The sequence below is a fragment of the Prionailurus viverrinus genome, chromosome C1, assembly GCF_022837055.1.
Source record: "Prionailurus viverrinus isolate Anna chromosome C1, UM_Priviv_1.0, whole genome shotgun sequence".
Taxonomy (NCBI): domain Eukaryota; kingdom Metazoa; phylum Chordata; class Mammalia; order Carnivora; family Felidae; genus Prionailurus; species Prionailurus viverrinus.
This window is the reverse complement of record NC_062568.1, coordinates 131,398,981-131,412,564: the sequence shown is the minus strand read 5'-3', so window position 1 is coordinate 131,412,564 and position 13,584 is coordinate 131,398,981. Positions and strand designations below refer to the sequence as shown.

Below are 13,584 nucleotides of genomic sequence, written 5' to 3'. Positions count from 1 at the left end.
CATTTCTGAGAGGTTTTCAAGAAACCCCAGCTGAAGCTATCTAGATTATTTTTCATGACAGCATGACGGACATAAGTATACAATTTTAAGTATGTATTTTTCTATTTGAAATACAAATTGGAGGCACATGGTTAGTTGTTTGCATTTGTGCAAGATTCAATTTATATTATAGAAAACCTGCTGACTAGTGTTCAATTCAGGAGCATTCTGTCCTACCATTTTATGCATGTCTGTATTCAAACTAGAATAGTATTAAACGAACCTTTTATATTTTAAATATTCAAGAGTTTTATATTCAAAATTTCTTCTCGCTGTCAAACTAGTTTGCCTAAAGGCAAGGTAAGATCCTGTTACACTCTCAAAGGTAGAATTAAATTTTATCATGGCATCCATCATAATATACAGTTTGCTTAATATGCAAATAAAGAGTATATGGATTCAAAGAATAAAGGATTTTTTTGGTACTGTGTGAAATCCAAGGGACCACTTTCATAGAATAGATTCCTTTTAAATTTACATTTCCATCATTTTAATGAAAACACAGGGTAAACAAATTATAATAGAAATGTTTTAAGTTACCATTTTCCATTCAATTTTACTTCTACTGTGTTATTTTTCATGGCAGCTCTTTATTTAAAACTAATAAAAATGGAAGAGGAGAAATAAAATAAATATATACTAAAGAAATCATTACCTCAGCCATTTTGGAGAGTTCCATCCAGTCATTTTTGCTGTAACTGCACATGATGCTAGCAATCACAATCTTTAAAACGAAAAGAGGGAAAGAATGTCAGTTCAAATGGTTATGCTTTTGTACACAAGGGTATATTGATATTTACATATATATGTTTACAATCGTAAACTATAGTCTAAAAATTAGTTTTGATCCACTGAAAGAAAAATTATTAAAAAACAACAGAGTCTTACAGTGAGGCAAAGAATGAGATTCTGGGCTTCGGACTTATGTTAGAGACTTTCTCATTTACTACCTCTGAATTCTTAATGTAAGTTACTTAACTTTTCTGGTCCTCCACATTCTTATTTTTAAAATGGAGAGAACAATGTGGACTTTGTCCACCTCAGAAAGTGATAGTGGGACTTACATAAATTTGTGCATGTGAGAGGGTTGTCTATATCACACAATGACATAGAAATGTTTATTAATATAATTTCTGCTGTAGCTAAAAGTTTGAAGATACAGAAAAGAAATAAATTAGTGTTTTCTTCAATCATATCTTATTACAGCATGGATAATAATACCTTACATATTCACAGTGCACTATAAGTTTAAACTTTGTTAAATGCTGATTATTTGACTATTTATAATAACCCTATAATAGAGGGTACATAGATTAATAGCTACTAATATCTGCTCTGAAGCCAGAATATCTGCATTAGAACTCTGACTCTACCACTGACTGTGTGGCCCAGGCAAGTTATTTAGTTTCTTCACTGGTTAAACATGGATAATAGTATGACTTACTCAGGAAAGAAATAATGGAAGTTGCTAAAACTTACATAGCTCTTATGATGTTGTAGGTGCTTTTTAAATGGTTTTGACTTCATTCACTTAATTAATTGTTCCCAATGCTATTTTCCCCATTTTATAGAAGATGCTGAAGTACTGAGATGCACAAGTAGCACAGATAATAGGGAGCAGAGCCAGGACTCAGACCCAGGCAGTTTGACTGGGAATCTGTGCTTTTAACCACTAGATTTTGCTGGCCCAAAGCAAGCATTCAATACATGTCATTAGTTTTTTTGTTTTATTATTAACATTTAAAGACTGAGATTGAACCACAAAGAGTTTGTGCCAAGCCTAAAGTTGCAGAATCTAGAGGAAGAGTCCACTAAAAGTCACTAACTATGCTCTCACCACACTCAGCTTTCTTATATATGTCTAGAAAACAAAATAAAACAAAACAAATATATGTTGTAAATGCTTTCAACATTGACAGAAACAGAAAATAAGTTGGGATCATACACCATGAAAACCACGGAAACAACACGCCTGACTGTAATGCTGGGTTAATTTTTTTTCTCTCCTGATAGACTATAATCTCCATGGGAGCTGGGCCTGCTCTGTATCATTCATTGTTCACCTACAATAATCAGCATGGTGCTTGGCACACAATAAGACTGAGTGAATAAATGAATGAGGTCACCAAAAGTTTAGGAGCAGGGAGTTGCTTTATCAGCTCTTCCTTTTTTTTTATTTGTTTTTTAAAATGTTTGCTTATTTATTTTGAGGGAGAGAACAAGAGCTGCAGTGGAGGAGGGACAGAGAGAGAGACACAGAATCTGAAGCAGGCCCCAGGCTCCGAGCTGTCAGCACGGAGCCCAATGTGGGGCTTGAACCCACGAACCATGAGATCATCACATGAGCTGAAGTCGGATGCTTAACAGACTGAGCCACCCAGGTGCTGCTATCAGTTTATCCCTTTAAGATTAAGCAGAAATGAGTATCTTGAGTCAGAGAAGGGAAAAAATAAACAACAGATGAAAAGTGTTGGCAAATAATTATCATGAGTCAGAGTGAAGAGTGAGCAAGGCTGATCTGGGTGTTGGTCTTGGTGATAGAAAAAAGGGTCAGATGTTAAAATACACAGAACTTGTGAACTAGACAGAGCAATTGAGAAACAGGGATCAGAAGATCTGAGAGTTTGAATTAGATACAGGTGGGACAATGATGAGAAATAAGATTGATTCCTCTTTAGAGAGAGAACAAAAGGAAGAAAGTAAATGATGAACAGAGAAAAGTTAAGAATGCCTAATTATTTTGGGGTGAGTTCAGGAGTCAACATTTGTGTCCAGTGAGAATGCAGCTTTTAAGAATTTGGAGAAACAAATGTTAAGAATGACACATGGCCTTTTCTCTAGGGCTAAAAGAAAGCGAAAAGTCAAATTCCATGCTTGCCCATTTGCTAGCTAAAAAAGGATCACCAGCATAACTTATGAACCTTCAGTAAGAGGTGCTCTTTCTGCCCTTTTCATGTGATCTAAGATCAGGGATATTCTGCCCCCCTATTTTGAAAACTAACCAGTGAGAAATACCACAGTGTACACCTGATCTTCTAGGACGAGACTAATACCTCCTGGTGAGTGTCCCCTGCATGAACAAAAACGGAGCCCATCTAAAAGGAAAATCAAATGGGGGCAGGTCAGACAGATTCCTATTGTCCTCGGTGGCTTCAAGGTAAAAAAAAAAAACCCAAATTTTAAAAACAAAACAGTTAATAAAAAGAGTTTGGAAATGGGCAGAGCCTCCAGTCTTGTTGCTAAAACTTTAAAGGCAGGGTGAGATCCAAAGTTCAAAATGAAAAACAGATTTTAGCATTAGATACGAGTGCTTCTCTGGTGAAAGTAATAAACAGTATACTAAGGTTTTTAGGGAGTTTTATTATTTAAATAAAGACAAGCAAAAAACAAAAAAACAAAAAAACAAAAGCCAAACATGCCTCTAATTATGAAAAGTAATCCTCAGGTTCACATTCCTATAGAAATATGAAGCAGGTGCTGAATCAGCACAACATCCTCCTCTCCCATGGCCCTCCTAGGCAGCCGTGGAGGACAACAGGGAAGACCCTTATAGTGGGCAGGACTCAGCTAAGCAGATAGCCTGACCAAAGAAATCTGCTGCCAGGAAAATAATGTTTACCAGCACTGACTAGTAAATGACTAGTAAATAACCATGTTTACTAGCATTGACTAGTATATATGATATATGCTCTCAACTAGTGTCTAACCTGGTTCCACTTTACTAAATGGCCATTTTAATTTTGACAAAGCTGTTATTGCTTCAAATATATATTGATTGTGTTGGGGTTGGTTAAAGTCATTTTTGCCCTATAGGTCCTGAGGATCATGAGAAGCTGTGGTTGGGCTTGATGGAGAGAAATAAATATTACCCAGATAATTGTCCTGAACATCAAGAGCCCTGGTGCCACCAAATGCCTGGGGATGCAGTGACTTGGTATGATTTGGCATGGGCTGTCACTGGGGAAGGGTGACCACAGGTGGGAGAGAAACGTTATGTTAAGCAGAAGTAGATTTTTGTGTGTGTGCTCTAAGCAGTCAAGCACTACCTTGTTCTTCTTTCCTCACTTTCTGAAACAGACTCTATGTTCTTGCCCAAAAAACAGAAAGTATCTCTAACAGGGCTGATCATAGCAATCAGCCACTCTATTCCTGTGGAAGTCCTGCACTGGAGCTGGGAAGATAAACAATTCTTTTTCTCATTGGTCCCTAAACTGGAATGAAGTGTGTTCAGAGCTGCTGGTGACCCCCAACTGACTCTTCACTTAACCGATCTTGCCACCTCCACCCAAAGCTAGTTATGCTAGGGAAAAATAAAGCAGAGACAGGGAAGTAGAAAATGTGTAATGGGAAGAGACCTATGCTAGCCACTTCTAAGCTAGGTGTACCACTAACACATCTGTATGTGTGAACTAACACCACTTTGTTTTAAGAAAATTCAAGTTGTATCCTGATATCTTTCACTTAGAGTCTTGACAATTATTACATTTAAAACTAAAATTGGCACTTTTGAAATAACTTCCTAAGCAATTTTTTAACAGTTAAGTAAATGTAAGGGAAAAAAATATACATTATTTTTAAAATGCCAAATTGTCTTCTTGGTCTAAATATTCTTAATCTAAAACCAAATGATATTTTGGGAAAATATGTGATGACATTCTACTTCAGGGGAATAAAAATGACCCCAAAATCATTTTATTCTTTATTAAAACATATTAGGATTTTTCAAAGAGTCAGGCTAAAAGATATTAACATTAAAAGGACACTGGGCATAATTTAATCTTTCTTTGATGATTAGAAAGCCTTTCCGTGTTTTACCGTGCTTGGTTTTTAGGCAAGCAAGAAAGGACAGGGTTTTGTTTTCTTCCCATGAAAAAAGAGAATTGATGGATATTTTATATTGTGAAACATGCTATATTACTAGAAATAAATATTCAGTGAAACATTTTCTTAAAGCCAGGGTAACTTTTGCCTATATTTCACTTAAATTAGGCCATTTCTAGTGCTCCATTTTTATAACTCATATTTTAAAAATCATTGGATAATTTTATACATAGGCAAATTTATACATGGCCAAATGCTATGTAGTGTTTGAACTACATCCTACATTTTATGACACACAAGCTAGTGGGAGAGTCAATGTCAGTTAGTCCATTAATAAGCAAATTGAGCATGTACTGTGTGCTTGCTACCAAAAGACATAGAAAGGAGTTTAAGACATTGACTTAGAGTCTTTTCCACTGAACACTCAACTAATATTTATTTTTCTTTAAGTTTATTTATTTATTTTGAGAGAGAGAGAGAGAGAGAGAGAGAGAGAGAGAGAGAAAGAGAGAAAGCAAGGGGCAGAGAGAGAGAGGGAGAGAAAGAGAATCCTAAGCAGGCTCCTCACTGTTACTGCAAAGCCTGATGCAGGGCTCAAACCTACAAACCATGAGATCATGACCTGAGGCAAAGTCAGATGCCTAAATGACAGAGCCACCTAGGTACCCCAACTGATATTTCTTTTTTTTTTTTAACGTTTATTTATTTTTGAGACAGAGAGAGACAGAGCATGAATGGGGGAGGGGCAGAGAGAGAGGGAGACACAGAATCAGAAGCAGGCTCCAGGCTCTGAGCCATCAGCCCACAGCCTGACGCGGGGCTCGAACTCACGGACGGTGAGATCGTGACCTGGGCTGAAGTCGGACGCTCAACCGACTGAGCCACCCAGGCGCCCCACAACTGATATTTCTTGAGCACATACTATGTACCAGTAACTGTTCTAACTCAGAAGTGATTTAAAAAATGAAAGAAGTCCTTGCCTTCCTGTAGCTTACATTTTAGGGAGAGAAAATCATAACAAGTTAAAAAATTATTAGGACTATTTACACACCAAGATTATTGTTAGAAAGGCATAATAGAGGACAGTAATGGAGAATCAGTGGGGTGCACAGTGCCTCCATCAGATGATGGTCAGTAAAAGGCTGTGTGAGTTGAGACATGATAGATAAGAAGGCCCCTTACACTGAAGAATGGGATGGGGAACTGGAAGACAACTGGCATTCTAAGTAGAAGAAAATAGATGTGCAAAGACACTGAGGTGGGAATGAGCATGACATATTTAAGAAAAAGAGAAGGCCATGTGGATGGAGTTTCATGATAGGGCAAGACGAATTTAAGAGAAAATGAGACAAACAGTCAGTGGCCATATCTCTATGAGCTGATCCCTGTGGGAATTGGGTTTTATTATAGATGCAATGGAGACTAGTGAAAGGTTTAAAGGAGGGTGATAAAATAATCTGATCTGCATTTTAAAAAGATGTGTTTCACTAATTTATAGGGAAGGGAATGAAGGTGTTTCAGGATGAAAGCAGAGTCCAGTTAGATTGAAATAATGTGGCTTGCATATTACCCATAGGGATGCAGTGAAGTGGACAGTTCTGAGCTAGAACCAACAAGACTGGTCAGTGGTTAGATTCAGGAGATGAGAGAAAAGGAGAGATTGAGGCTGATCCCTAGATTATTGGCTTGAGCTACTAAGTGGAATGTAGACAGTTTACTGAGATGCAACAAGGCCTAGTCAAATAACTAGTGTGGGGTGGGGGGAGGTACTAAGAGGTTCCGTTTTCATATCTTACACATAAAATGTCTATTAAGCCTCTCTCATTAATGAGAACATAAACCATGCCACTGTATACATGAGTCTAGAACTCACTAAAGAGGTTAGAGATGAAGGCGTACATATTAGAAACTTCGAAATATAACAGTATTTAAAGCCACCTGGATAGGTGACTTCAAAGGGAAGAGAATAAAACACAGAAAAAGGAAGGGCCTGGGATGCCATCTGAGAATGTGAGGTCACAAATGCTAAGAGAGGAAAGTGTTCCAGAAAGTAAAGACCAATCCACTCTGGTGAATACAACTAAGGGTTTGTGTAAGAGAATACAGAATTGTCCATGAGGTTTGGCAATACAGCAACCATTGGTAACCTTTACAAAAAATGGTTTCAGTAAAGCAGCAAGGACAGTAGTCAGACTGGAATAGTCTGAGTGAATAGAATATACAGAAGTGGAGAGAAGTGACACACAAATCTCTCCCAAGGTTTTGGTGAGCTAGCTAAAAGATAAATGGGGCAGCACATAAATGATTATGGGAGGTCTAGGGAGAGATGTTTTTTCTTAATGGGCCATATTTGAGTATGTTTTTATGCTGGTGGAAATAATCTGGAAAGGAGGAAAAAGCTATTGAGAAGGCAAGAGGTGATGATGAATCTTTCGCATAAGTAGAAGTAAGCTTTGATAGGAGCAGAGGCACTGTTTCCAGTATAATGGGGTGGAAGAGAAGAGTAGAGAGAGAAAAAATAGGTATGGATGCAATTGCGTTTATAGACTTGGTGTGGAAAAGGTAAAATTATCCTTTCTGGTATGCACATTTTTCTTAAGTAGTAGATGAGATCTTCCGACATGAAAGAATGGGGGACAGAGGCTTAGAAATAATGAGGGAGAGGTGCACCTAGGCGGCTCAGTTGTTAAGCGTCCAACTTTGGCTCAGGTCATAATCTCACAGTTCATGAGTTCAAGCCCTGGGTCAGCCTTTGTGCTGATAGAACTTATTCCAAACAACAAAACAAAACAAAACAAAACAAAACAAAACAAAACAAAGCAAAACAAAACAAAACAAAAAAACAGTGTTAAATGGCTTCTATTATCATCCTCCCTAACTTTTAAATGAAAGAATCACAATTCATGATTAAATTATTTTTTAAAATTACATTTCCTTTATGGAAAAAACAAAAATGATTTTATTTAGCATTTTTTTCAAACTGATTTACCATAAAGTTTGTACATTAGAAATTAAGGTGAAGAACAACTTAAAACATCTAATTGGTTACAAGCTGGCTATATTCCCAAATTCCCTTTAACTTAAAGTGTATGCTTAAAACACATGTCAGCAACACTGTTTTGGTATTCTGTAACTATATTATGAACTACATTGGAAATTCAGTCAACAATTCAGCTGCAAGACAACTTAAATTTTTTAGTAGGGAAAAACTGAAAAGTGACAAAGGTGAACAACTGTAAATTACAAGTAGCTGAGTTAGGTTTTGTCAAACAATTTAACAAAATTATCCCTAACACTACTGGGATTATATCAAGGAGGAAAAATAGCATGGGACATGTGATTTTCAAAGACATTTAAACCAAGAAAATAGTTTATTAAATATTAATTAACTGTACAACATTCAAATTTTAAATGCTCTTTGTACTGTAGTAGAAATAAAGTGGAAGTGAGATTGGTACAATTTTCCTTAAATGTACACATTGAGAATAGCACATTAACAGTGAAACTTTCCTCATATTTTATATGGTTATTGCTTATTTGATGTTTGCAGATGAGAATAATATTCTTAAAGTTGTCTTTTTATATTGTTTAAAAATTCATCATTTTCTTTGTTTATTTTGGGACTAACAAATGTGCTGTTTACACAACTATTCCTAACATAGAAAAGTCATATTGCAAGTTAAACAATATGCACATAGTTTCCATAGAAAATCAGACATTTTCCACTAAAACAGGAAAAAATAAAACACTGCATACTATTCAGAAACTGTAGTAATGGCTGCTTTTTCCTCTCCTTTTGATCACTTCTTTAAATATTTCATCTAGTTTCTGTCCCTATTCTGTCTAGGAAGTCATCTCCCCAAGGTCATCAGTGACCTTGGCAAATAGATACTTTTCAGCCTGAATCTTTACTGGAACTCTCTTCAGCACTTAGACAGTGAGCTATCTCCAGCTTACTGAAACCCTCTTCCATATGAGCTTTGGAGGTACCTCTTTTAGCTACTTTCATTTTCATTGTTCCTTCTCAGGCTCTTCTACCTCTGACCACCTTTTACATGTTGATGTCCCCAGGGTCTACTTATGGTCCTCTTGGTATCACTTCATACACATTTCCTTGGATATCACATTCACAACAATTTCAGATCATATCCGTATGTAGAAAAGTTATAAAGTGTATACCTCCAACCTATATCTTTCTCCTAAGTTCAAGAACAACATGTCCAACTGCCTTCTACCCCCTGGATTCAATTTGCTCAAGATCAAACTCTGCCCTGAATTTGTTCATTTCATGTTAAATATACTCCACCCTGTCATCCCAAGTTAGGAAACTAGATTTCCTTTCTTCCTTTCTCTCTCATCACCTACACCCAGTTATTCACTAAGTACTCTCTAGTCCACTGGTTCTTTGACTTGGCTAAGCATTGAAATTGCCTGAAGAGTAAGGAAAAAAAAATAACCCTAAGGATTCTAGGATAATTTGTATGTAGTTAGGCCCAGGCATCAGGGTTTTTCAAAGATCTCCAGGTAATTCTAATGCACAGGAAAATTTGAAAAGCACTGCTCTAGTTTACTTCCTAATGATCCCTTGTAAGTATTCCTGATTCTTCATCATGACTTAGTTAAGATCCTCACCACTGTTACCCTGGATTACTGAATAGCTTTCTTATTAGTCTCCCTCTCTCTCTTTGCAGCCTATGCCATCTGGCAGATCCTTCTAAAGAAACAAACCTGATCATACCACACTTCTTTTTCAAATCCAACTTCAGGATAAAATCTAATTCTGTAATAAGCTGTACAAGATCACAATGCTACTTTTGCTCCAACAACATTGAATTACTTTGCTTCCTGAATGTAACATGTATTCTGCATTCTCCTGGCCATATGTCTATTCCTTTTGTCTGAATGAATAAGGAATGGTCCCTGTGCTCTAGGAGCATATGGTATAATAAAGCAGACATATGTAAATTGATAGAAAAATAATTATAGTGTATGAACCAGGATATAATGACAGAAGAAAGGGAAGGGTGATTATTTGTACCTGTGTGAATCAAGGAAGATATCCTAGAAAAGCAACTCCTACTAGACTCTGAAGTCATGCTTGGGTGTTTATTAGACACTGATTAGAAATAAAAGAGGCAAGAGCACTCCAGGTGGAGTGAGCAGCAGAAGCAAAGGCGCAGGATGCTGTGTTTAAGAAATATGCTCTGTTTAAGAAATCTCAAGTAGTTCAGTTTAGTGTTGGGGAGAAATGAATGGATACATATCATGGGCAATGGAGCTGGGTGCATTGGTGGAAATCAGGTTCATCTAGGCAGGGTCTGAAACTATGGTCCCTAACCAGTTGGGCAGTTGGATTAGAATTTTGGATTACTCTGTCCAGTAAATTCCTGCTCCTCATTTGGGCATTACCTTCACTAGGAACCCCTTCCTGTGTACTCTTCTCCCCTTGACTGGGTCAGGCACCCCTCTTCGGAGATCCTATGGCATTCTTTGCATTTCTCTGTTATAACATTATATGGTATTAAGCTGTTGTTTGTGTGTTTTTCAAAAGATGACTGAAGTTTAGGGGACAGGGCCTTTTTTCACAGGTATATCTCTAGTACCTAATATTATACCTTATACATAATTGGGATTCAATAATATTTGCTTCAAAGGAATGCTGGGACAGGTAGCTGAGGAAAGAAATTCCCAGTAATGTACATTTTTATTAAAAATCCCAGTATTTAAATGTAAGCAAATTTCTACATTCTAGAGAGAGAATTAGAAGGACAGATAGGTGGTATAAAGTAAGAGGTTCGAAAACCTCTCAGAATTTATTAAGTACACTTTATATCAAAGAACAGTAATCCATTAAATTTATGTATATATTTAAACTTACTGCACATTTTCACATACACTATCTCATTTATTCCCTGTAATAATTATGATTTTGGAAAACTTTATACTGAGAATAATGAGTGTAGATCATTTATTTTACCAGGGTCAAGCTAATCAATAGCAGAAGCAAGGATTAAGTTCAGGTCTTTTGCCTCCAAGTTCCTCTCTACTACATTAAGATTTACCATATTGATTTCCTATCCTTTCAATTTACATTAGAGATTCCAACTGATTTTGCAACCTCAATCTTCTTGTGGTAGAGTGTTCAGGGAGTGGGGTGGGGGAAGTGTTCTTCTCCCTGTATTCATGCCCCTTTGCAATGTAAATGTGCAGCTACTCCCATCACATGGGGGATTTATTTACCCGCTACTGGAATGTGGACTGACTTTGTGACTTGTTTTCATCAACAGAACATGGCAAAAGTGATATTGTGCCAGTGTCCAACCAAGGCTTGAAGAAGTCTTGTCCTTTTTTGCCCACTCTGTTGAAATCCTGCCTGGCCATGTGATCAAGTTGGCATAGTCTGCTGTAGGATCAGAGCACATGGGATAAGGATGAGGCATCTAGGTGAAGCTACCTGAGACTAGCTAGCCCCAGCCCACCTGGAAATTGACTACAGAAGAAGTGGGATGAGCTGAGAGAAGAAGAACCACCCAGCTTATCCCAGCCCAAATTGCTAGCACGCAGAATTCTGAAATAAATTAATAGTTGTTCAAATCCACTAAATTTGGGGTGAAGCACATGCTGTGTACTTACGTGTGCCAAGCATTGTGTTAAGTATTTCACGTGTATATCTCTAATCTTTAGGACAACATAACAAAACAGAAATTACCAGCCCCATTCACAGATAGGGGAAAAACTTATTTTAAGAGGTTAAATAACTATTCATGGTTTTTCAGCTAATAAGAGTAAATACAAATCTTGAATTGTCTGGTTATAATATTTTTTTTCTCTGAATCATTTTTCTGTGTTCCTTAATCATACATTTATAGAAGACCTTGTGGGTTTATTCCTATACATGGAGGATTTTATTCAATCCATGACAATTTTTATTACTTTCCTTCTCAGAGGTTAATGTCATTTTTATGTTCTTGGCCAATGGGTTATTTCACTGCAACTCCAAAACTACCATCTAAGCTAGAAAGGAAGATGGAAGTGCCTAGGAAATCAAAAAGTGAGGGAAGACCAAGTGAGCAAGACCTAATGAGTGTTCCACTGTTTTCTAACCACTTAAACATGTTAAGAAATGAAGATAGGGTAGTACAGGCTCTTTATAACCTGGCCCCAAATCCATTGCTTTCCTGTATCTTGACACACCATAATGAACACCCTATCTATACTGCCCACCAGATATCCTTTTAGATTTCCATTCTTTTTCCCATGCTGGTCTCTCTTCTTAAGAGTACCACCCTATTCCTCTGACAGTATATCTCTTATTCACGCTTCAAGGTCTAACTCAGAGCTCATTCCTATCATACCACCCTCAATAAACTCAGAGATAGGATCACTGCTTTTATTGGGTATTAGGGTGTAGTTTACCTACTTCTATTTCAGTTCCTGTCACAGTGCATCACAGATGTGTATTTATTGATAATTACCACTGACTTCTCTTACTCCATTCCATGGGAAAATATAATTTTGATTCACTTTTGTTTTCTTTTTTTTTAGGTTTATTTATTTATTTTGAGGCAGGGGAGGGGCAGAGAGAGAGGGAGTGAGAGGATCCCAAGCAGGCTCCATGCTGTCCAGCACAGAGCCTGACACAGGGCTCGAACCCATGAACCACAAAATCATGACCTGAGCCAAAATCAAGAGTAGGATGCGTAACCAACTGAGCCACCCAGGCACCCTTCACCTTTGTTTTCTTATCATTTGGTTCAGCATTGCATAGCACCTAATACACTTTAAAGTATCTATAGAAGGCAGTATGGTCTCATTATTTGATTATTAATTTTTAAAAACTTTCTGGTTCAGGGGCAGCTGGGTGGTTCAGTCAGTTAAGCATCTGACTTTGGCTCGGGTCATGATCTCCCAGTTCATGGGTTCAAGCTCTGCATCAGGCTCTGTGATGAGAGCTCAGAACCTGGAGACTGCTTTAGATTCTCTATCTCCCTATCTCTCTCTCTCTCTACCCCTCCCCTGCTCATGCTCTGTCTCTCTCTGTCTCTCAAAAATAAATAAATGTTAAATTTAAAAAAAATTTCTGGTGCATCCCTATAAAGATTATTGTACTTGCTGTAATCATGGAGAAAAAGCACATATATGAAATTACCATGTCTACCATGTAATTTTATAACTATAAGCCATTTACTGTCTTGATAGCATGACTTTGGCACTGACTTTAATCTAAGATGATTAGCTGGATTTAAGTTGTTCTATCACTGTTTACCCTTCACTGAGGTTGCAGTAAGTCAACTGAAACCATGAGATTTAAATTCATTGTACACACAAAAAAGGCATGTTTCTTACACAAAACCTGTATATGAGATTTGATTTTGCTTTTACTTAAAGATCATGATACGTTGCCTATTTTAATGTGGTTCATTCAGGAATACTGCCTTTCAAACGCACATAACAGGGTTGATTTGAAAAATGTTATGAAGCATCTATATTCCAATTTTAAACTTTTTCTATTTAGAGGCTATAACAAACATGCATTTAATGAACTGCTTTTATAAATTAATAAGACTAATAATTAATACAGTGCTAATATGTGATACAGGAATGAAAAAAAAAGGAGGTTAAAAAGAAAGTAATGAAAACTCTCATTATAATCAAATGGAGTGATGCACTGCATTAAATAGTCTGGGCACTCCTTCCAGTACCATACATATAGCACATGGGTGT

The 13,584-nt window shown here is 37.0% G+C and overlaps 1 protein-coding gene across 2 annotated transcripts in view; it reads right to left on the bottom strand.

The window, feature by feature from the left end:
* DPYD (dihydropyrimidine dehydrogenase) overlaps nucleotides 1–13,584 on the bottom strand; it is an 864,530-nt gene that overhangs the window by 284,068 nt on the left and 566,878 nt on the right. For both annotated transcript variants that reach the window (XM_047871842.1, XM_047871841.1), the window contains exon 15: nucleotides 695–763. In XM_047871842.1, coding sequence (XP_047727798.1) covers nucleotides 695–763 — 69 coding nt within the window. The remainder of the gene's footprint in view (nucleotides 1–694; nucleotides 764–13,584) is intronic.